The sequence below is a fragment of the Dermacentor andersoni genome, chromosome 8, assembly GCF_023375885.2.
Source record: "Dermacentor andersoni chromosome 8, qqDerAnde1_hic_scaffold, whole genome shotgun sequence".
Taxonomy (NCBI): Eukaryota; Metazoa; Arthropoda; class Arachnida; order Ixodida; family Ixodidae; genus Dermacentor; species Dermacentor andersoni.
Window position 1 is genome coordinate 90,428,186 of NC_092821.1, and position 21,298 is coordinate 90,449,483.

At 46.1% G+C, this 21,298-nt stretch overlaps 1 protein-coding gene across 1 annotated transcript in view; it reads left to right on the forward strand.

Moving 5' to 3' along the window:
• LOC129385407 (uncharacterized) overlaps positions 1 to 21,298 on the forward strand; it is a 168,761-nt gene that overhangs the window by 20,407 nt on the left and 127,056 nt on the right. The window contains exon 4 of the mRNA XM_055072048.2: positions 15,044 to 15,066. Coding sequence (XP_054928023.1) covers positions 15,044 to 15,066 — 23 coding nt within the window. The remainder of the gene's footprint in view (positions 1 to 15,043; positions 15,067 to 21,298) is intronic.

Consider the following 21,298-nt stretch of genomic DNA (forward strand, 5'->3'; position numbering starts at 1 on the left):
TGCAGTGAAAGCTTTGAAATCGCTGCAAAAGCATAAAAATTGCACAATCAAGAACATTTACGTGCTGCAACAGACAATTCATATACATAAGCAACTCATAATATTATGTTGGGTGCCTGGACACAGAGGTATGGAGAGAAATGTGCTAGTAACTCAACTTGCTGAAGGCATAGCAACAAAACCTAGCAATCTGTCCCGAGCCGTACATCGTACAGACCTGAAACCAGTCCTGCCTAAAAGACTCAGCGGCTACTGGCAACAATGGTGGGATTCCGAAACTGAATAAGCTCCACGTAACTGAATCTTAGGAGGAAATTGGCCGTTACCTCCAAGGACACCACGATGTGATAGGTTATCTTGCTGACTGAGTATAGGGCGCAGTTATGGCACGAATCTTTTAACTGGTGCTGAACCTCCCAACTATGGTACATGCGATGAGAAGCTGATCTAGCTGCACATCTTGTTGGAGTGTCGACAAGTAGAACGCGCGCATAAAAAGCAATTTCTCTGGCATATCAAGAGCGTATACCACCTCTTGGTCACTTGGTTTCACTTGGTTCTTGGTCACTAATGCAGTGAGACATTTTTTAAAATGGCATTATGTTGTACCTTATCAGCCCAAGAGATTCGCAGCATGCCCTCTCTCTCGAGGGTTACTGTTGCTATAGTATTACAGTAAAGCACATGCCTCTGGGACCTTGCACTCAAATGTCCCGGTGAGGCGTCTGTGGCAGTGACAGTGACACATTTCACTGTCACATCCACTTAAGGAATATCTTACATGATCACAGCCCAAATCACTTGTCAATGTCATTATTTTATTGCCTATATATTTTATAGCGTTTACAGCGAATGTTTAGGCCACTATGCAACCATAGTACCATTACCATTTCTCATTTACCTCTTCATAGACTGCTTTATACCGTTTTTCGTGGTGGTCTTTGGCGATCCCTAGTCCTTGCACCAATATAACCCATGTATCATCATCGTTCTAATTATAATTAAAATGAAACGTACATTCTGATATTTTATAATACCTATTGCAACCTTTTATCTGATAATGTTTTCCTCATTCTTTTTATAAACTGCTATAGCTCCCGTCCTTGGCTTTTTAACAAAATAATTCATTTTGATAGGATGTACAAACGGTGAGATTATTATGACTAATCTTAGTGAGCTGCCGGTGGCGTTTTGGAAATTTCTACCATATGCGTGTCATTTAGTTTTGTACTGCGATAACAATTATATTGATACTGTAGCAACATTCCCGCCGTCGTCGTCGTCGTCGCCGTGAGGTCCCATGGAAAGTCCTAGGGCAATAAAATCATCACTGCACACCGTATGCATCATTTGCGAGTGAAAGTGCGAGCGTCATATGGCGATCGCAGCTCAATTTCGTACACGCGACGGGGGGAACCGGGCGCAAGGCTCAGGGACGAGTGCGCTGTCTTTCTGCGGCTTAGTTGCGGCGAGAGGCTACAAGAAGTTCTATTCGCTGACTGCTGCTGCCGCGTTTGCTCATTGAATCATTTTGACAGCAAATTTCCACGGTCATCAATTCAGATGTTTCTGTGTTTGCTTGCGCGCTCGTGACGCGAGGCTTGTGAATTTAGTTATTTTGCTTATGTTTACAACCTGATACTGCCGATAAAACTAGCATCCTTACTTCAGATGTGATGAGAAGCTGATCTAGCTGTACATCTTGTTGGAGTGTCGGCAAGTAGAACCTGAACGTAAAAATCAATTTCTCTGGCATATCAACAGCGTATACCCCCTCATCCTGCACTTATTCTCGGCACAGAATCGTTCTTCGTCACTAATACAGTGATACATTTTTTTAAACGGCATTCTGTTGTACGTTATCTGCCCAACACATTTGCAACATGCCCTCTCTCTAGAGGGTTACTGATGCGATATTAGTACAGCAAAGCACATGCCTCTGAGCCCTTGCACTCAAGCGTCCCTGTGCGGCGTCTGTGGCAGTCCACTAATGATATCGGAATTGATACCTAATGATATCGCAATGTGCACTGATCTGATATCACAATTGATGCTTCGCCTTTCACGCGAAGCAGCGACATTTCTGGTGCGATAATTAGTTTCATTATCATGGCTCCTGGTTCCTACTAGGCATTCACTGATTTCCTCCTGCCCAGCTATAAATAGGTGATTATCAGCATATTATCTTAAGTATAATCCCATCAGAGTGTAGACGGTCGTCTAGCACGCCATTCGAATAAAATAATGTCCACAGACAACCGGCTCTCCTAGTGTACAATATGCAATTCGCAATGCAACAACTTTGCGCTAACGTACCTGTTTCTTTTTTTCTGCTTTGCTATTGCTTTGTGCTTTATTGGTAGATTATTTTTATTCGCTCCGCAGCCTGTGAACACCTCAGCTACTATCTACCTTGTGGGATTCTCCTCAGCGTTAAACCACTCAAATATAAAGTGTGTCCAATCAGAGTACCGCAAGCGGACAGGTGAAGAGGTCATGCGATCACTGTATATGGAAGTTTATAACGAGGTAAGCGAAACCTGCGGTGCCTATCACCGCGTTACTCGTGTTATAGTGATCACACTTTTGCCAGCCCGTACAAGTGCAGTTGCTCCACCACCAACTACGATAATAAAGTTTGGACTCCGTGATATGAAAGGGGCGTTTCATTACCATCGCACATTCTAATGTTCAGTTTTCTGTGCAAGCGAGCAAGCTCATACTTTATGAAACGTGACAATGACAGTGACGATGGCGTTTATTTTCGCACCAGTACAGTGTAATGATACGAAGGGGCGTACGGAAAAAGTTGTAATTTTGACAGTTTACAAAGCCGCAGGCTCCTGCATCAGCGATTACAGCAGCAACAACACAATCAGTTTATAAGTATTGAAAAATTGCACAGAAAAAGACGTATATAACAAATCAAATTTGTGTGTCAGATTGCAAATTTACAGAATCTTACAGGTATACATGAAGTATAGGCATATATTCCTACACAGACAAATGCAATCTTCTGTAGAGATTCAAAATAAAAAAATAAGAAAAACCAATAATCCTATGATGTTCTGGGTGTTTGTGTGATTGTTGAGAAATGCGCCAAGAAAATGATTCGAGATCCCGAATGGTAAGACTCATGTAGAAAGCACTCTGGACCACTCTAATTGCGCAAAGCACCTTCCCCCCCCCCCCTCTCTTAACAACATGAAATAAGTGTCGAGTACGCGAAATGTCGAGTACGCAAAGTCACATGAACTCAAGGCCAAAGGATATGTCTATAATATCCGACGAAATCTCGATATCCATGGACGCGAAGTCACATTGATGTAGATGGTTGGCTAATAATAAGTCTGTTGGCGGAAAGCAATGTTAGAATATGGTAAACAATTTGCTGCCATAAAATTGCCATATTTCGAATATGCAGCTGCTGTGTGCATATTATGCTGTGATCGTATTGCTTTGTTTAAAGCAAGAATTTGACTTAAGAGGAAGCTTTAGCTCGGGTGCTCCTTTCTAAATACATGCAAAAGGAGAATTCGTTTTTCTCGGCAACCACTGCACCAAATTTGACGAGATTTGTTGCATTTAAAAGAAAAGCTTAAAATCTAGTGACTGTTGGTTTTGAACTTTTGATTTAGGTTGTCAATGTTTCATTGAAAATTCACAAAAATCAAAAATTTTCAGAACACAATACTATCAAGTTTACAACTCAGTAACGCAGCAACGAAATATGATAACAGTTCTGTGAATTTCATTTTATAGTGTATCTAAAGCGGACACAATTGATGTTACACATGAATCTCAAAAGATTTTGTAATATGCAAACATAGCTTTTGCAGAACCCATGTAAAGAACGTAACCAATTCATGTAAGATGTAAAATTACATATCAAATTTGTCTGCTTTCAATGGTCTAACGGATGCCGTTTACATCTCCGCGATATCTGTTCTTCATGCAGAGCTATGAATATGTAAATTTCATGCTTCTATTTTGTTCAAGCTACCAAATTTTTGAAAATCCTGGTAACAAAAAGCAGGACCTAAATCAAAATTCCGCTTCAACCAGCCACTAGAATTTAACTTTCTCTCTCAAATGCAACAGATTTCATTAAAATTAGTCCAGGAGTTATCTCAGTAAAACGTTTTGCGTTTTACATGTACTTGAATAGGCCGCATCGGAGTTGGGCCCGACCTAAAGCTTCCTCTTAAAGGGAAGCTGAAGAGTCTGTCGAATTCAATAAGACGCTCATATACGGATGCGGGAACCTTATAAACCATGAAGGTAAAATTTTGGGGGAGACTTAGGAGCGACGCAATCGTCGGTTAAAATTGAGCTGTAGCTCCGGCCCCGTCGAGCACCGCGCGCTGCTGCTGACGCTGACGATGCGAGCGGAGACCGGAAACGGCAGCGTAGTGACGTCAACACTGGTGTTCCGCTCCTTCGCACCCTGTGCGACCGTGCCTGACCGGGCTTATTTCTGCGTGCGTGCCGTCCTAATCTGCTTCGCTCGACCCTACATTCCTTTATTTGTGTGTATATAGGAGTGGTAGTTGACGTGCGCATCATCAATTAAACTTGTAGGCCGATCATGCCGGCGTTCTGTGCAGCACGAACACCAGCGGCCGCGACGATGTTCCGATATTCCATTAGTTCCTGCAAGACAAGAAGCTTTCAGCTAAGTGGGAGGCTGCTGTGAAGCGAAACAACTTCAAGCGCTCAAGAAGAAGTGTTGTGCTCTAACCACTTCCGTGACCATTACTACCAGAGTTTATCAATAATGTGGGCTTTGGGTTCTCCTAAAAAAAATAGTTAGCACGCTGAAGGTGCATGTTTATCGCCCACCCTTGACGCAGGTTTCATCGCCAAGCGCCGCGAATTTTCTATTCGCACGTGTGTTGTGAAACAGCCTGCATGCAGCTACCATAACGCAGTGCAAGCGTAAAGTTTGCATGTGTTGGAAAGCCTGCTCACGCCAAGACGCTGCACTCCCCCTTCTCTCGCACACATAAGAAACCGACCATCTCACGTAGCCGACGGAATTCGCCGGTTACGAGTAGCGTGCGGATGGCGCGCTGATGAAGGTTTTATACTACACGTGCTACAACAGCCGGTAAACTTTTCCCGCGTTTAAACTGTCTGTGTAGATTGCCGACAGCTTTAGGGCAGCGCACGAATGCTAAAGATAGCATCACCGCTTACGTTCTACGAGGAGGCATGCACGAACATAACACTACAGTTGTTTGCCCGGAAACGTACTCACTGGAACGCTGAATGCAGCTTAGCAAAAAACATACTCGCCAAAGAACATTTCCAACTCAAGGAGATGCTAACACTTCGCCTTCATTCGCGTGGAAAGCCGTGCTTGCACCAGCATTTTTTGCTTCTTGGAGAGGCCAGCTCTTCGCAATCGGCTCGTACATGTATATGTACAAGTATGTACGTACGTGTAGTATCTACAAGTATAAACCCCTTACAAGTGATCTTGCACGCGACAGCGACAGCGCTACAAGCGAGGCGATGGCTGTCGCGTTCACTCGTCGTCTGCAAGCCGAACTCCACGCGAGCGACGGCTTTGAGCGACGACTTCCCGGAATGAGGGCGGCAATATACGCGCCGAAACTAGCGCAACGCATGCTTTATCAATTTAAGTTTATGTATTTTACTGAAGAAGGAGCATAAAATATTTGTGAAGGTCTTGCACTGGGTTTTCTTGCACGTGTAAAATTCAATAGTTTGCTCGTTCCGTGCGACAAACAGCAGTATTTGAGTTATGTACATCCAGTTTCAGCTTCGCACAATTGGCTAGTCGCTCATAACATTTCCGGGTGACGAGCGACGAGTTCTAGATTTCTAGAAACGAGCGATCGAGCGACAACACCGAGCGATTTGTACAAGCGACGGCCCGTTTTGTCGCTCGAAGCCGTCGCCCGTCACCGTCGCGCGCAAAATCGCTCTCGTAGAGTTTGGACTTTACGCCGAACTCCTCAGGGAAACGCAAGCTCTCGAAAATTTCCATGACCGTCTCAGCAAAACACCACCAAACTACTTTGCACCGTGCTTCGTGTGTAGCGGCAGCAGTCGGTCCGGACGAACACCATTGTTGACGTCACGAGGCGCCCGACCTACCACAGGCGGAAACGAGGCGCGCTAGCTGGGCGTGTCTGCTGCTGCACTTTTTGTCGAAATAAAATATGTTTGCGCTTTCCTTCACTCAATTTCAATGCGATATTCGAATTCAGAGGGTTGAAAACCACGGCGTACTGCTCTTCACTGATTTTTTCTGGAAAACCTATCAGCTTCCCTTTAAGTGGATTTTATTACGATAGCAATTTTACGGACACTCCTGGCACATTTTCGCCATCGCTGGCGTGATGGTCCTTACAAAGCACAAAAACAATATCAGCACCGCCACGCGCCATACGCTGTATGTGTTAGAATGAGAGGAGCCGAAAGGCGACTGCGTCTCGCGCACGGAAAGGAAGTAAGCGGGGAGGAAGCGGACCATGTTCCGTAGCACGCAAGACACCGGAAGGGGGGGGGGGGGGGGTTCTACAACAACGGCGACTGCGCATGGCAGGGGCCGCACGCACGGGGCCTTGTCTTGAAAGCGATCTGCGATGGGGACCGAGTGCGCTGCGTGCCTATAGCTTCGTGAGCGCTGTGTTCTCGCCGCTCGGTTAGCCTTGATGAGAAAGGCAGGACGACGGTGAATTCGCTCGCTGATGCAACTGCGCTTTCTGAATCCAGCGTTTTTGACAGTTAGGGTGCGCGTTAAACGAGTGTGATGTGGTCATGTTTTCCTGCGGGCTGACACCGTGCTTTTTAATTAGGTTATTAAGCTAATGTTCCAAGTGTATAGGGCCGATAAAACTATATCCTTACTTTGCATAGCTGTCTACTAATTTCCTGTCTCAATCGGTGGCCCGCCTTTCGGCTTAAACTGCGACTTTTTTATTGCCTGAATGAATTGAATGGTTGTGCTGGTTGACATTCGATCTTGGTGTCTTCTGTGACAGCGAGACACCCTTCGTTTCGCAGTTAATTTAGAATTGCTTGTAAAGAGTGAATACATTGAGAATGGATGAATGTAATCAGCGTCATATGATAACACTGCACGGTTGCAATAAATGATGACCTGCGTTTTCTAATAAAGCCATTTGCATGTTTATGTTAGTTTTGAATTCAGCTACAAGAAAACCATATATGACGTGTAAACGAGAATCACTACGTGAGTGGTTCATTTCCAAATTCATGCACGCCAACGTCAAAACAATACTTTGTGCTTACCCTTTGCGCACCTGAACTTTTTGAAACATCCCCACTTTGTCTACGCACTGTTACGTTTCGCCTACGACGCGCGGTATAGCCGGCGCGGATGCAACGGACGCCGGGGCTTCGTTCAAAGCGGCGGACATTTTGGCCCGTTCGGAGCTGCCGCAAAGCCTCCCCGCCAAGCGCGTCCAGGCGTGTTTCAGCGCCACGTGTCTTCGTGTGTGCGTGTGTGTGTGTGTGCCCACGCTTGTCAAAGCGCGGCAGCCGGGGAGAGGAGCTTCCCAAGTGTGAAGCGAGGAGGTCTGTCCGGCGCCGGCAAGGCGGATGCGTCACTACACTCGTCTCAACTTGTCTCTCAGCTCGTCCGTGCCCCGCCGTCACGTGGTCTCGTCACGAGGCCTTCCTCTTGCCCTCAACTCCGAGAGTATAAGAGCAGCTGCCCCCGGACGCCGGGAGAGAGGCTCCGATTTCTTCCGTTGAGTTACGTGCTCTCCCGTCTCTCCACTTCGGTCGACCTGACCGCCCGCTCTTTTGCGATGTTAGAATAAACAAGTTGTTCTGTTACCAGTCGACTCATGCTTTGCCGGGACCTTCGGATGCTTCCAGTTGTGCCCCAGGCCGCCAGGGCAACGCTACCCTTGGGGCTTGCGACCCATTTGCAACAACGGGCGTCAGCGCTGAGATTCTAACAGCACCGACACGAGCCTTCAAATAAAAAAAGAAACACTGAACCTTGGGACATACGCTACGGCTGTCGATCTGTGACGTTATATAATTATCAGGTTGAGCTCTGCCCCGTATATTATTTAACTATCTCCACAATCACTCCGCATTAGACAAAAGTGATAGCCAGAAAATATTCGACTTGTCGAGCAGTGGTGTAAGGTTTGGGCGAATAAGTCGTTACTTTTGGCGGCATGTCTTCGCCATCGCCCATGCTTACGCTGGTAGACGCCAAGTCCGCCACGTTAAACGCAAGAGAGGTAGGCGAAGAAAGGCTCGCCGAATAATCTAGGGCTCTACAGTTTTCACAGACAAGACTGCATACGCGACGTTGTCCTATCTCAAGGGTGGTCATAATAATTCTATTAACATTTTTTTATTGCAGTTACTCCATGTCTTGTTGTTGTTGTTTACTTTTTTTCTGTCTAATTTATCTTCGGAATTATTTTCCATGATAAAGACCCACTCTTAGAGTTCATGCTAACTTTCCTTCTATATTTTCATTGTTAGTGCAAATTTATATTTCTCTATCAAATATTTATGTTGCCGCCAAACAGAGTTGTGCATATATAAAATTTGCTTATTAGCCATTTCTTCTGTTGGTTTGGTTAATTCTGTACAGAGGGTCGCGTTACGATCTTTTGACCTTGGGACCCCCTTCTGCATATCCTTCTTGTAATCATATTTTGAAAAAGAAATTTTTTTGATTTATTGAAAAAGGGATCACGTCGTTCGCGGGACTAACGCTCCTCACTGCCAGCTCACAGCACAGTGCCCCTTCAGCAGTGTGTACTGCGCGTGCAGGTATTTTAAGCGAGCTTTGTCAAAGTGTTTTTCACGCTGCCGTTATGTTCCCACGACGTTATTCACGGATGGAACTTCCTTTCAAGTCAACGCGCCATCATAGACCACTCCCATAAAGAATTGGCCGGTACACCACTGCGAATCCTCTTCCCGCCGCTCACAAACTTGTGGTCGTGGCGAACACAGATATAGGATAGAAAACGTCGACCCTTGTACCCTCGTCCTGTACGGCTGCCCAAGACGGAACAGTTCTGTTTACTTAGTCAGAAGTATTTCGCCACCGTGGCCTGCGACTGCAGTTTGCCGTACTTACCGTTGAAATGGAGGCTACAATCATGCTTGTTCCTAAGTGGCTCACAGCTTTGTTACTTCCCTTAGTGGGCAATCTTTGGGCCACACACAAAATGTTTACCTCTTGCGCCCTCTGGGTTTTCTGGGGACCCTCCCCATCTTCAAATGAATGCCATGACATCACCTGTTTCTAGATCTTCAGCTTCAGACTGTTTCCACCCTTCTATTACGTCCGATCTATTGTGAACATACCGCAGTGAGCTCCAGACCTTTTTGAGAGACTTCCGCTTCTCTTTCTAGGGCGCCCAGCTACATTTGGGTGATACAGCGAGCTTCACACACCACATTTATTCCGTTTGTAATGCGCCGTTATTCCAACGCCCAAATTGAGTTTCAGCGGTGGAACGGCGTATTAACAATGGTCAAGTCGATGATAAGCCTATGCCTGATGTCATTAAGTTCTCCCAAAGCGCTTGGGACACCCGTTGCACTTGTGCTAAATAAGGACGGGTCTATCAGATTCTGCGCCGACTTTCGCCACCTCAATAACTCGGAGAGACGTGTACTCGCTGTCGCCAATCGATGATGCTCTCGATAATTTACAAGGGACGTAATAATTATCGTCATTAGAGATACGTTGAGATTACTGGCAGGTTCCTGTGCCCGACCCTGACTCACCGAAAACACGTTTCGTCACTCCGGACGCACTACAGGAGTTTACCGTCGCACCGTTCACATTGTGCAACGGCCGAGCTACTTTCGAACGGATGATGGATAACATCCTTCGTGGGTACAAGTAGAATACTTGTATCTGCTACCTTGACCAAATCGTTGTTTCTTTCTCAAAATTTTCAACTCACCTTGTTCGTCTTCGTGATTATTACGAGCCTCGCATCTGCCGCATACTATTTCACGTCATCTGCACGGAGGGCGTTCTTACGGACCCCGCGAAACTTCGTGCCGGAGCGGCATAGCCTAAGTCCAATTACACTAAAAGACTTGGAAGTTTTCTTGCACTGCGCTCCTATTTTCGTCGATTTGTGCGCGACATTGCTTCCATCATCGCGCCTCTTACCATCCTTCTGAGAACCTCTAACGGCCTCTCGGCTTGGTCACGAGCATGCGACAAATCGTTTCTGACACTGCGGCTTTTTACTAACGTCGCAACCAATCCTTCGTCACTTTGACCCTATTGCGCCTGCTCAGATTCATACTGACGCCAGCGACGTCCGCCTTGTCGCAGTATTGGCTGAAAGAAATCCAGGATTCTATGAATACGTCGTTGCTTACTCGAGTCAAACCCTAAAGAGAGCCAAGTATAATTATTGCGTCACTGAGGGAGAGTGCCTCGGCATAATTTGGGCTTTGGCAAAGTTTTGTCCGCAGCTTTATAGCCGCACTTTCGACTTTGTCACGGACCTTCATCTCTATGATGGCGCTAGTACTCTATGCTGGCTCTCGTCGCTGAATGATCCCTCGGGACGCCTCGCTCGTTGAGCGCTTTGCCTGCACGACTACGTGTGCAGGCGTAGTCGTGCAGGATGGCGCACAATATCGGCGCACGATTATTGGTGTTGTGCACCGCTCCAGCCGCAAGCACTCGGACGCTGACGCGCTGCCCCGCTCGGCGCTAGCACCTGACTCCGCTTCTTCGTCAGCTTCTTCGACTCCCTTCTCACCGAGACCCTGGCGGCATATACTTCTACGCTGATGCTAGCGTTGGTGCACGCGGCTCCGCTATAGCAGTCGTGAATATCGACCTCCAAAGTGTGCATACGGAGGTACTCCTTGAGCCAAATCCGACCTTAGCGGAGCTGACAGCCATCGCAGTCGCGATCAAACACATGCCCCCTAGTAACCCAGCCTACCCAAGAATCACCTTGACCGACTCCATGGCGGCTTGCAGGAAATTGTTGCACAACGATCTCCCGGCCCACATTTTGACATTTATTGAAGAACTCCTTACAGCTTTTTTTGAAATCATCTGGATACCTGGTCATGGCGGGCTGCCGGGAAATGAAAGAGCTAATCAGCTCGCCTGCGAGACATTGAACCAGGCATCCTGCATTCCGCAACCAGCCCAGACTAAAAGGTGGGCTCCCCTGCTTTGGCGCCCATATCGAGAGGCTAGGCCCAAGTTCCCCAATCTCAGCAAAGAACTCACCCGTGAAGAGGGTGTACTGATTTGTTGGGCGCAGACTGAAACGCTCCCTACACGAGCGCGAATGCACCTTTTCCGCGGCCTCTTACCTGAAGACCTCCCAGCCTGCCGATACGGTGGCGAACGCCAGAACACATCCCATATGCTCTGGTCCTGTGGACCACTCCCACATTCCCTGCTTGCCCCCACAAATCTTTCCCCTAGACCCCATGTCGGATGGCTGACAGAATCAGCCAGCGCCGACGACTAAGCTTACCTTGCGGCGTTTATCAGTGCTGCACTGAAGAATGCCGCAAGAGAGGCTCTGGACTGAGGGCCTTTCCACCACATCACACGACATGAAAATAAAGGTTTATCTCTCTCTTCTCACCTATAGCCTGGGGGACATGTCGTCGGAGCAACACAAAAATGCTTAGAGTTAACTCCTCGACTCCCTTACTGAACCATCAGCTTATCCCGTCTCAAGAACTCTCCATAGCCAAGCCAGCCATTTCGCTATTCGAGACGATCTTCACTATCGGCGGCATTACGCGTCCGATGACCAGAGGTGGCTGTTAGTGGTATATCGCCACACGCAAACGGAAATCTACGTTGCTTTCCACACCGAGTGGCAAAACGCTCAGGCCGCCGTTCTCAATACCCACAACCGCCTGTGTCAGTGATACTACTGAGGCCCAATGCATACATTTGTGTGGAAGTACATACGTGCTTGCACTGCCTGTCAGCGGCGCAAGGTCGACCTCAGCGCCCCGCCAGCCCGCTTCAGGCTATGCCTTTCCGGGCCCGTCCATTTGACCGCGTCGAGTCGACTTATACTGGCCGTTTCCCTCGACTACCTCTGGGAATCGCTGGATAATTGCCGGCGGTTACCGCCTCATCCGTTAGGCAGATACTGCAGATATGCCCACATCTACTGCGAAAAAAGTTCCGATTTCATCTTTCTCAACTGTGTGCCCTGCGCCACAGTGCTCCCCGTTAATTGAGCGACAGAGGACATGTTTCCCTGTATAACGTTATTCAGGCCTTGCTTGTTCAGTGCAACATCGTTAATCGCATGACAACTGTATATCATCCGCAAACGAATGGCCTAACTGAACGATTTAATAGCACTCTCGGTGATATGCTGGCGATGTGCTCGGACCATATCAATTGGGAATCCGTCCTTCCATTCATCACACAAATGTAATACACTTCTACGCATGCTACCATGAGATTTTCGCTGTTCTTGCTTTTTTACGGACGCTCGCCATCATGTTTACCTACACACCTGACTCATATGAATACACTCCTATTTTTCATTTCGCCTGCTACGTCGATGATTGTCGTCAATTGACCCGTTCATTGAAAACCGAGGACCAAGGTCAGCAGAACCTAAGGCACACCGACCGCTGTCTCGCTACTTTCGCGATCATTTCCCCCGTATGGCTTTGGATTTATCAGAGCCCTGCTGGGCTTTCGTCTAAATTACTCGCCCAATATGCGGACCCTACCGTATCTTCGCTCGGACTTTGACACCGTCCTAAAACTTACGTGGTCGGGTTCACGACACCATCCATGGGCGTCGCTTCACGCATTAGTACAACCCCGCTATATTGTGAACGACTTAGGTATCCAAGATGGCTAGGCTATTCCCCATGGGCCAATGTAATGAAGAAAACAAGATGACGCCGAAGCAGCCAAGCAAGCAAGCCCCAGTGTTAGTGGCAGCCACGCTACCCGAGCTTGCGTTTGCCTGTATTTTTGGCTGCTTGACGCGTGCCGTTCCTTGATGCTCGCTTTTGACGTTTCTCGTCGTCCTTGACAACACGACAGTAAATTACGTGACACCGCAAAAATATTTTTTCTTCAGATAAGTTGATTAATAGCAAATATAGAAATGTTTCAACTATCGCGAACCCAGGCGAGCTTCACCGCCAACAGAGATGCTCTACCACCTGCCCCGACTTGCCTGTGCAAGCGATATCTTTGCCTGCATTAGCAACAATAGAGCGGGAGGAAGGCGTGAAGAATCCCTTGCGCACACCACTTTTTTTCTACTCTTGCGTTTGTGCTGGTGACGCACTTACGTTGATGGTCTCGCGTGCGTACTGTTACATTTGTCTCGTTTCACGTATTACACGATTTCGCGTGCTATGCAGGAGAACCACTGACTAGCCGTATAAGGCAGTTCCAAACAAGCGCTGAGACAGAGGCAAGTGCATTACAGAGCATGATCATGCGTTGGAACCCGCAAGAAGGTGGCAGATTCCTTTTCTGCGCGCACGACTGCACGACATGGAAATGCGCAAACGGAATGGTAGGATGTCCCTCTTACTACGGCACGGAGCAAAATGAAAACACTCAAGCATTCGATTTGTCCGTATTTTTTCTCTAAAATTCAAATTGTCTAGTGAAGCAAGAGATGAAACTAATTATTGCTGCAGCCTTGAATATTTCTCGAAGTGACGGGTCATGGTGAGCGACGTTTCAGGAATCGCAGTTACGTATTCCCACTTGTGCGTACGACCTTGACTCAAGGCTGGAAGGCGGCTGCGTTGAGCAAAAGGTGCGCGACCTGCGGTTTGAAATTTAAGCTGTTCTTGCCGTGCACCGCGGTGTAATCCTTTTCATACACGATCGTAAGCGCGTATTGAATACAGCGCGCTTGTCTGTTTGAAATCGCTAAACCTGGTGAGGGGCCTCGTAACTTGATCCTACTAAGTTCAACTGAACAATTATGCGAGTCCATAGTTTGGTGGATTGGAACACCACGCCAGCTTTCGATGTCAGCTTCAGAGGTAGGTTCATCTATAATTCCTTCAATTTCCAAAAGAATAGCATCAGTCGTTTCGAGTGTTTTCTTCGCAACATCCTGAATTTCACGGTTTGTGTCCCGTGAATACTGCTTTGACTGGGTGAAATGCTTCTCTAGTTCCGCTGCGTTCTTTTACATTGCAATACGCTTTGCACATAGCTGCTCTATATGTTATTCTCGGTTCATAATTTTTCTACACCCAAGATATTAACTTTTATTTCAATTACGCGTCAATATAATGCGTTTCGTCATAAAGTGTTGTTCAGTATAAAGCTCTAGATTTTCGCTCCTGTGGGTGCCTTTCCCTAAGTCTTTCAAAATGTTTAGTACGTTTGTCATCTCTTTGAGCTACACTGTTAAGGAGAATTACCCCTTTTGGTCGTATCTTGCCACGAAACAGTATACGTCATCTATCTTGCCCGCATTTCCTTTCTTTAACGCTGCGAGCCCGGTACTTCAAAGTCACGGATGGCATGTGCGCTATCAGCCTGACAGAGCATTCTCGACAGGAAAGTTAGCAAGCGCAGCGTTATCAAGAAAGAACATGCAAGCAAGAAGCATGACGATTATTGTTGTGTGGCGAGATACGACGCAAAGTGTGTACACTTGTTGAGTATACTCAGTCCTAAGGGCACCCTTGATCATCGTATGTTTCTTTGACATTGAAGGATTTGTTGAAGGCTTCGAAGGGAAGAACACACACGAATATTTGTTGTCTCATGCATTTTTTAGAGTTAGTGAACTTTAGAATTCCTTACGCTATACCACATTTACTTCAGCTTGTTTTGATAATCCTCTGCAAGTGCTACATTTTCTTTTAGTTGTACTGAACACAAATGATTAGATACTTATCAAGACATATGTTAAGAGTAAATGCCTTTTTGACATTCATTCTAGGGCCGCGATCTTTTCCTGTGGTACACGAAAAAAGATGGAAGCATAATGAAATGTGTTCCTTAACAACTTCTCATTTTTGTGTATTTATTGTGTATTTACAGGAAGCAAGCAGATGGCTCACAGAGTGAGTACGTTTAATTTTTGTTTTATATTTCGCTTAGAGGTTGGAGTGGCAAACAGAACTTCTCCGACGGTTCTTCGATGACCGAACAAACAAGTAGGACACTGTGTTACTTTAGGCCAAGTACACCATGGGCAACATCAGGGTAATGAAGTAACTTAGCCTTATGTTCTTCTCTCTGATGTGACGAGATGTCACTAGGTACATTCTCTCTGGCTTTCGGCGTACATCAAGCGTACTACCCTGGGCCTAACAACACTTGCATCACGACGCAAAATTGCACGCCTATGATTTTGCACAAAATATTTCGTCATGAGTCTATTTGCTACGAGTTACTTCTTCCCCTTTCATATATTTCACGCCGCACAGATCAAATACATGAGATAGGCATTTCTACATGCAAAACTAAAATATTCACGGATTATTTTATTCCTCGGACGTCATATGACTGGAACCACCTTCCTTCCTCAATTGCCAAAATTACTGACCCTGTGTTGTTTCGGACTGCTGTTAGCGCTTCTATTGAATTATATATGTGTTAATCACTTATTCTAGCTTATCTATGTCTTGGTAATTTATTGTTCGCTGCTGTTTGTATTTTTAATGTTATTATCTATTACCCACTCCCCTCTGTAATGGTTTGACCTGAGGGTAAAATAAATAAATAAATAAATAAATATTCGACCCGACTGGGAATGCGTATATGACGAAACTGCGTCATCACATCTACCAGCGGCACAAGTCGCTCGTCCCCTTCTTGCGCTACACAAGCTTTCTTATATGCTTGGAAAAAGCTTTTGTGCAGAGCCCCTATAACGTAAATCTATTTGAATGTGCTTTTATTCTAATCTTTTGACGTCAAATTTACGTAACCATAGCCGCAAGCACTGGACAGTAACCTTCAGCGTTGTTTGAAAAGCCCAATGAAACGTGCTTCTCGTTTATAGGATGTCACTTCATAGTAATTTCAAATTGGATAGCATAGCCTACATTGAGCACTTTTTCTTATCTAACTGGTTAAGAAGAGGCGACGAGCTCGCTCAAATGGAGGGAGTTCCGATGGGGCTGAGCCATCACAGGGAAAGTATATAAGCAGATGTGAAGAGTGGGGGCGGCGCCTGCAATCGGTCCGCTTCCGCTTACTCATCTTGAGCTAGCTGGTCCAAAATTGCGGCGGCGTGCAACGGAAGTTTAAAATGCCGCTAAAACGGGTTCTCAGCATAGAAAAATTGGCAGAGTTATGTAGTATGTGCGCGGAAAGGTCTCGATAGCGCTACACTGCCACCTGCGTTTTTAATTATACGGAAATAAATCTATGCTAGCGCCACATTGATCACGCGACAGCCGTCTTTGTTCTATTCCTTTCGGAACGGGGCAGTCTCCGGCTGTTCAGAAAATATTTGAACTTTGTTCTGCATATTAATACGCCTCTAATGCATACACGTCACTTGGACGCAGTGAGTTTTCGTGCTTTTGTGACGTCGCATAACAGACAGGTGAAGTGGGCACAGCCGGAATACGTTTGAGAAATAGCAATTGGTCAGACTACGTCTTTATTGTTAATGACCAAAAAGGCGTTCGGTCTAATCATACATAATCAGTGTTCACATATCCTATAAGATAAGGCGTTTACGTGGTTTTCGTGACGTCGCGTAACATACAGGCGCAGGAAAAATGGGTAAACATTTTTTTTACCAATCGTGGAGGGCTGATTGCAGACTTGGAATAGAAAAGTTTGGAATTGCTTTACGTTATAGCGCTCCAGCACATATTGAGCAACAGACTGCTGGATGGGTAATTTTTCAAGGTATTCTACAATTTCCTCTTTGAAACTTTCGCTCTGAATTAATTTAGTTCCTTTGAGTTGATTGAATAGCGATAACTAATTATATAATTATGTGAAATGGAAAAACATGTCTTAGTTTCTCCCAGCTATAAACAATATGAGCTTGACTCTGTACAGCGACGTGGCACTTGCACAGGTTTAACCACTTTAGCAAATTGGCATATATATATATATATATATATATATATATATATATATATATATATATATATATATATATATATATATATATATATATTATATATATATATATATATATATATATATATATATATATATATATATATATATATATATATATATATACATATATATACACTGGCACAAACACTCGTGAAACCCAAACAGTTTCCCGTAAATCAAGCATTATATATAAAGAAATCAATGTTATTTCAGCGTGCCCAGAGACGCGATGGGTGTGCATAATTACTTTATTCAAAATAAAGGTGTCCTCGTTTAGACTTCGTGGGAGTTGACGTACGCCGCGCATGTCAAGTGTGCTTCTGCTTCACAAAAGAGGTTAGATACCCATCCCAAATGGTTCACTCAATTACTCAATGGCCCTGAGGCCCCAGCAGCTGCGGAGCACCTGACCAAGGCGGCGATCAGACCTGTAACGCAGCAGAGGGTGCTAAGAATTTCTGGGTCTGGACAGACGACCAATGAAACTGGCCCTAGCAACGTGTAACACCCAAACCCGACTGTTTGAGGAATTATCAGACATTGTTTGGGATATCATCGGTCTTAGTGAGATTAGAAGAACTGGCGAGGCTTATACTTTTCTGAATAACGGGCATGTCCTCTGCTATAGAGGTCTCCTAGATAAGAAACAATACGGAGTAGGATTCCTAATCAATAAGGACATAGCGGGCAACATTGAAGAATTCTACAGCCATAACTAGAGGGTAGCTGTAGTCGTAATCATACTTAATAAGAGGTATAAATTAAATGTAGTACAAGCCTACGCTCCAACATCCAGTCACGATAACGAGGAAGTAGATGAATTTTACGAACATGTTCGATTAGCGATGATAAAAGTGCCAATTCAGTATTCTGTCATATTGGATGACATCAATGCAAAATTGGGGAAAAAGCAAGCTGGTGAACAAGCATTTGGCAACTACGGCGTCGATTCTAGGAATGCTAGAGGAGATATGCTGGTAGAATTCGCAGAAAGTAATAAGCTTCGAATAATGAACACCTTTTTCAGGCAGCATAGCAACAGAAAGTGGACCTGGAAAATCGCTAATGGTGAAAGAAGAACTGAAGCTGACTTCATACTTTCTGCTGATCCCAGCACAGTGCAGGATGTAGAAGGGATAGGCAGGGTTAAGTGCAGTAATCATGGTTATAGAGGGCTAAGGTTCACTTGAATTTGAAGAGAGAAAGAGCGAATTTGGTGAAGAAGAAACCGGTCAACCTAAAGGCAGTAAGGGTAAAAGCAGACAAATTCATGCTGGTACTTGCAAACAGATATGCAGTCTTGGAACAGAGAGATGATGATGGCATAGAGCTAATGAATGAAACCGTAACTATGTTGGCTTCAGAGGCTGCGATTGAAGTGGGAGGCAAGGCACCAAGGTAACCAGTAAACAATCTCTCCCAAGTAACAAAGGATCTAATAAAGGAATGACAAATAACGAAAATGTCCATCTCAAGAGAGAATGTAGAATTCGCGACTCTGTCAAAACTAACCAACATAGAGAAAATAAGGGATATTCGAAGTTATAACTTGAGAAATAGGGAACACTAGTAAAAAATGGGCGCAGACTGAAACAGTGACGATGAAAGTAGGCATCGGACGAACCAAGATGTATGCACTGAATGATATGTAGGGTAATATTATCAGCAATCTCGAAGATGTTTTAAATGCAGCGGAAGAATTCTGTGCTGACCTGTACAGTTCCCAAAGCAGCCTCCATTTGAAGCAGTAATGAACAGGTTACAGCGATGAAGTTAGAAGGGCCTTGTCAGACATAAAACGAAGAAGAGCGCCAGGAGAAGATGAAATAACAGTCCATTTAATCAAAGATGGAGGAGACATAATGGTTGGAAAAGTGGCGGATCTTTGTACGAAGTCTGTATCGACTGCAAGGTTCCCAGAAAACTTGAAGAATGTTAATTCTATACTAATCCACAAAAAGCGTGATGTTAAAGAATTGAAAAATTATACGCCCATTACATTACTCGCAGTATTAAATAAAAATATTTATCAAAATTTTCTCCAATAGAATAAGGGCGACACTGGACTTTAGTCAACGAAGGGAACAGGCGGGCTTCAGGAAGGAATACTCTACAATGGATCGCATCCATGTCATAAATAAAGTTATCCAGAAATCCGCAGAATATAATAAGCCTCTATATATGGGTTTCATAGGCTTCATCATTACGTGGCAAAGGGTACACGTCCTTTTTTGTGATCTTGTTCAGGTGGCGATAATCCACACAAAAGCGCCACGTTCCATCCTTCTTTTTGACAAGTACGACGGGAGATGCCCATGGACTACAGGAAGGCTCGATAATGTCCTTTGCAAGCGTCTTTTTGACTTCCTGTTGGATAACAGCAACGTCCCGACGCAGAAACACGATATGGACGTCGGTGAATAGAATTCGCATCGCCAGTATTTACGCGATGGGTCACGACGGACGTTTGACCTAATAGTCTATTATGAAAGTCAAAAATGTCGCGATAGCCTTCAAGAACGCGGCAAAGAGCTTCAGCTTGAGCAGGTGTAAGGTCACAGGAAACCATCTTCTTAATGTCGACGTCAGTACCGTGCGATGACGTCACGGTATGGGCTGAGCTGTAACGATATTCCACAGTAAATTGCTCGACCTCATCATCCAGCAAAGCGCTAATTATAGCCAAGGAGATCCCTTGAGGCAAAACTTGCGTGGTTAGCGCGAAATTGTCAACTGAAGGCAGGTGCGGTTGCCAGTAATTTTCAGCACAGTGTGCGGCACGGTAACACCATGTGTAAGCATAACGGCCGGAATTGGTGCTACCACGTAATTGCCGTCAGGTACAGCTGGTGAGGACAAGTCGACGTGTGTCACAGAGTGAGGCGGTAGGCCAAAAAAATCCATGCAGCTCAGATGGCTTGGAGGCGGGCCCCACAGGGTCGGCAAGAAGAGGCAAGTCAAGGCGAAGTGAGCCGGCCGGCGGAACAGTCGCTGAGGGCAGAATGATTGGCAAGAAAATCCAGAGCGAGAATGAGTTCGTGAGGGCAATGCTCGATGACGGTGAAGAGAACGACGGTGTGTCTCTCAGCAATGGTGAGTCGGGCAGAACACATGCCAACCATAGCGACAGTCCCTCCGTCGGCGACTTGTACAACTCGGTTCAGGGCAGTCGTCAGAACTTTCTTGAGCCGACGGCGAAGAGCAGCACTCATAATGGACACATGCGCCCCGGTGTCAGTCAACGCGCACACAGGAACATTGTCGACGAGAACGTCCAAAAGATTCTTGTCCGTGGGTAAGGTGAAACGAGGATTTCGTGCCAATGTCGTCAATGCAGCTTCACCTCCAGAAGTTGCACTGTCTAGTTTTCCGGTCGGGGGTGCGGCGAGTAGGTCGGAGAAGGAGCACGGCGTGACGGGGGCGAGCGAGATTGGCGGCGGGAGGGAGAAGGCAAGCGGGAGTAGCGGGGTCGTGTCATAGGTGTCGCAGGGTCAGATGATGAAGCGGGCATAGAAGGGGCGAAGGAAAACGATGCGCTAGAGGGGCGAGGGGGGTAATCAGGATAATAGCGCGTCAGAGAAGTCCAGCGGCTGCGGCAGTGGCGAGGGACCTGTCCAATGCGTCGGCAGTTAAAACAGATCGGCTTGTCGTCCACGGCTCGCCATTCGGGGGCGTTGCGCTGTCCATAAGAGGAGTAAGAAGAGCGCGGTGGGGACGTACGTGGAGACAAAGGTTCCTAGAGTACGGAACGAATGGATTGCAGGCCGACGTAGGACAACTCTTGACGGACGACGGCCTGGATGAAGGAGATTGTCACCGGAGAATGATGAGGTAATGGGAATGAAGGGGCCGCCGGTTGTGCCGCTTCGACCTCACGACGAATGATGCGGGTCAAGTTGTCACATCGCGACGGCTGGTGGAAGAGGTCGTCACAGGATGATGTAGCAGCTGTGTTGGGAAGTCGCGTGATGTACTGGGATACCCGGCGACCTTTAGCATGCTCGAGACGGCGGCACTCCTTGAGGATGGTATCGATACTGGTGACGTTCGTAAACACCAGTAAATTGAAGGCGTCGTCAGCAATGCCTTCAAAGACGTGATTAACCTTATAGTCCTCAGTCATGTTCGGGTCAGCCTTGGCACAAAGGGCCAAGACGTCGAGAATGTACGACACCTAGGACTCGGTCGACGTCTGTACACGTGTGG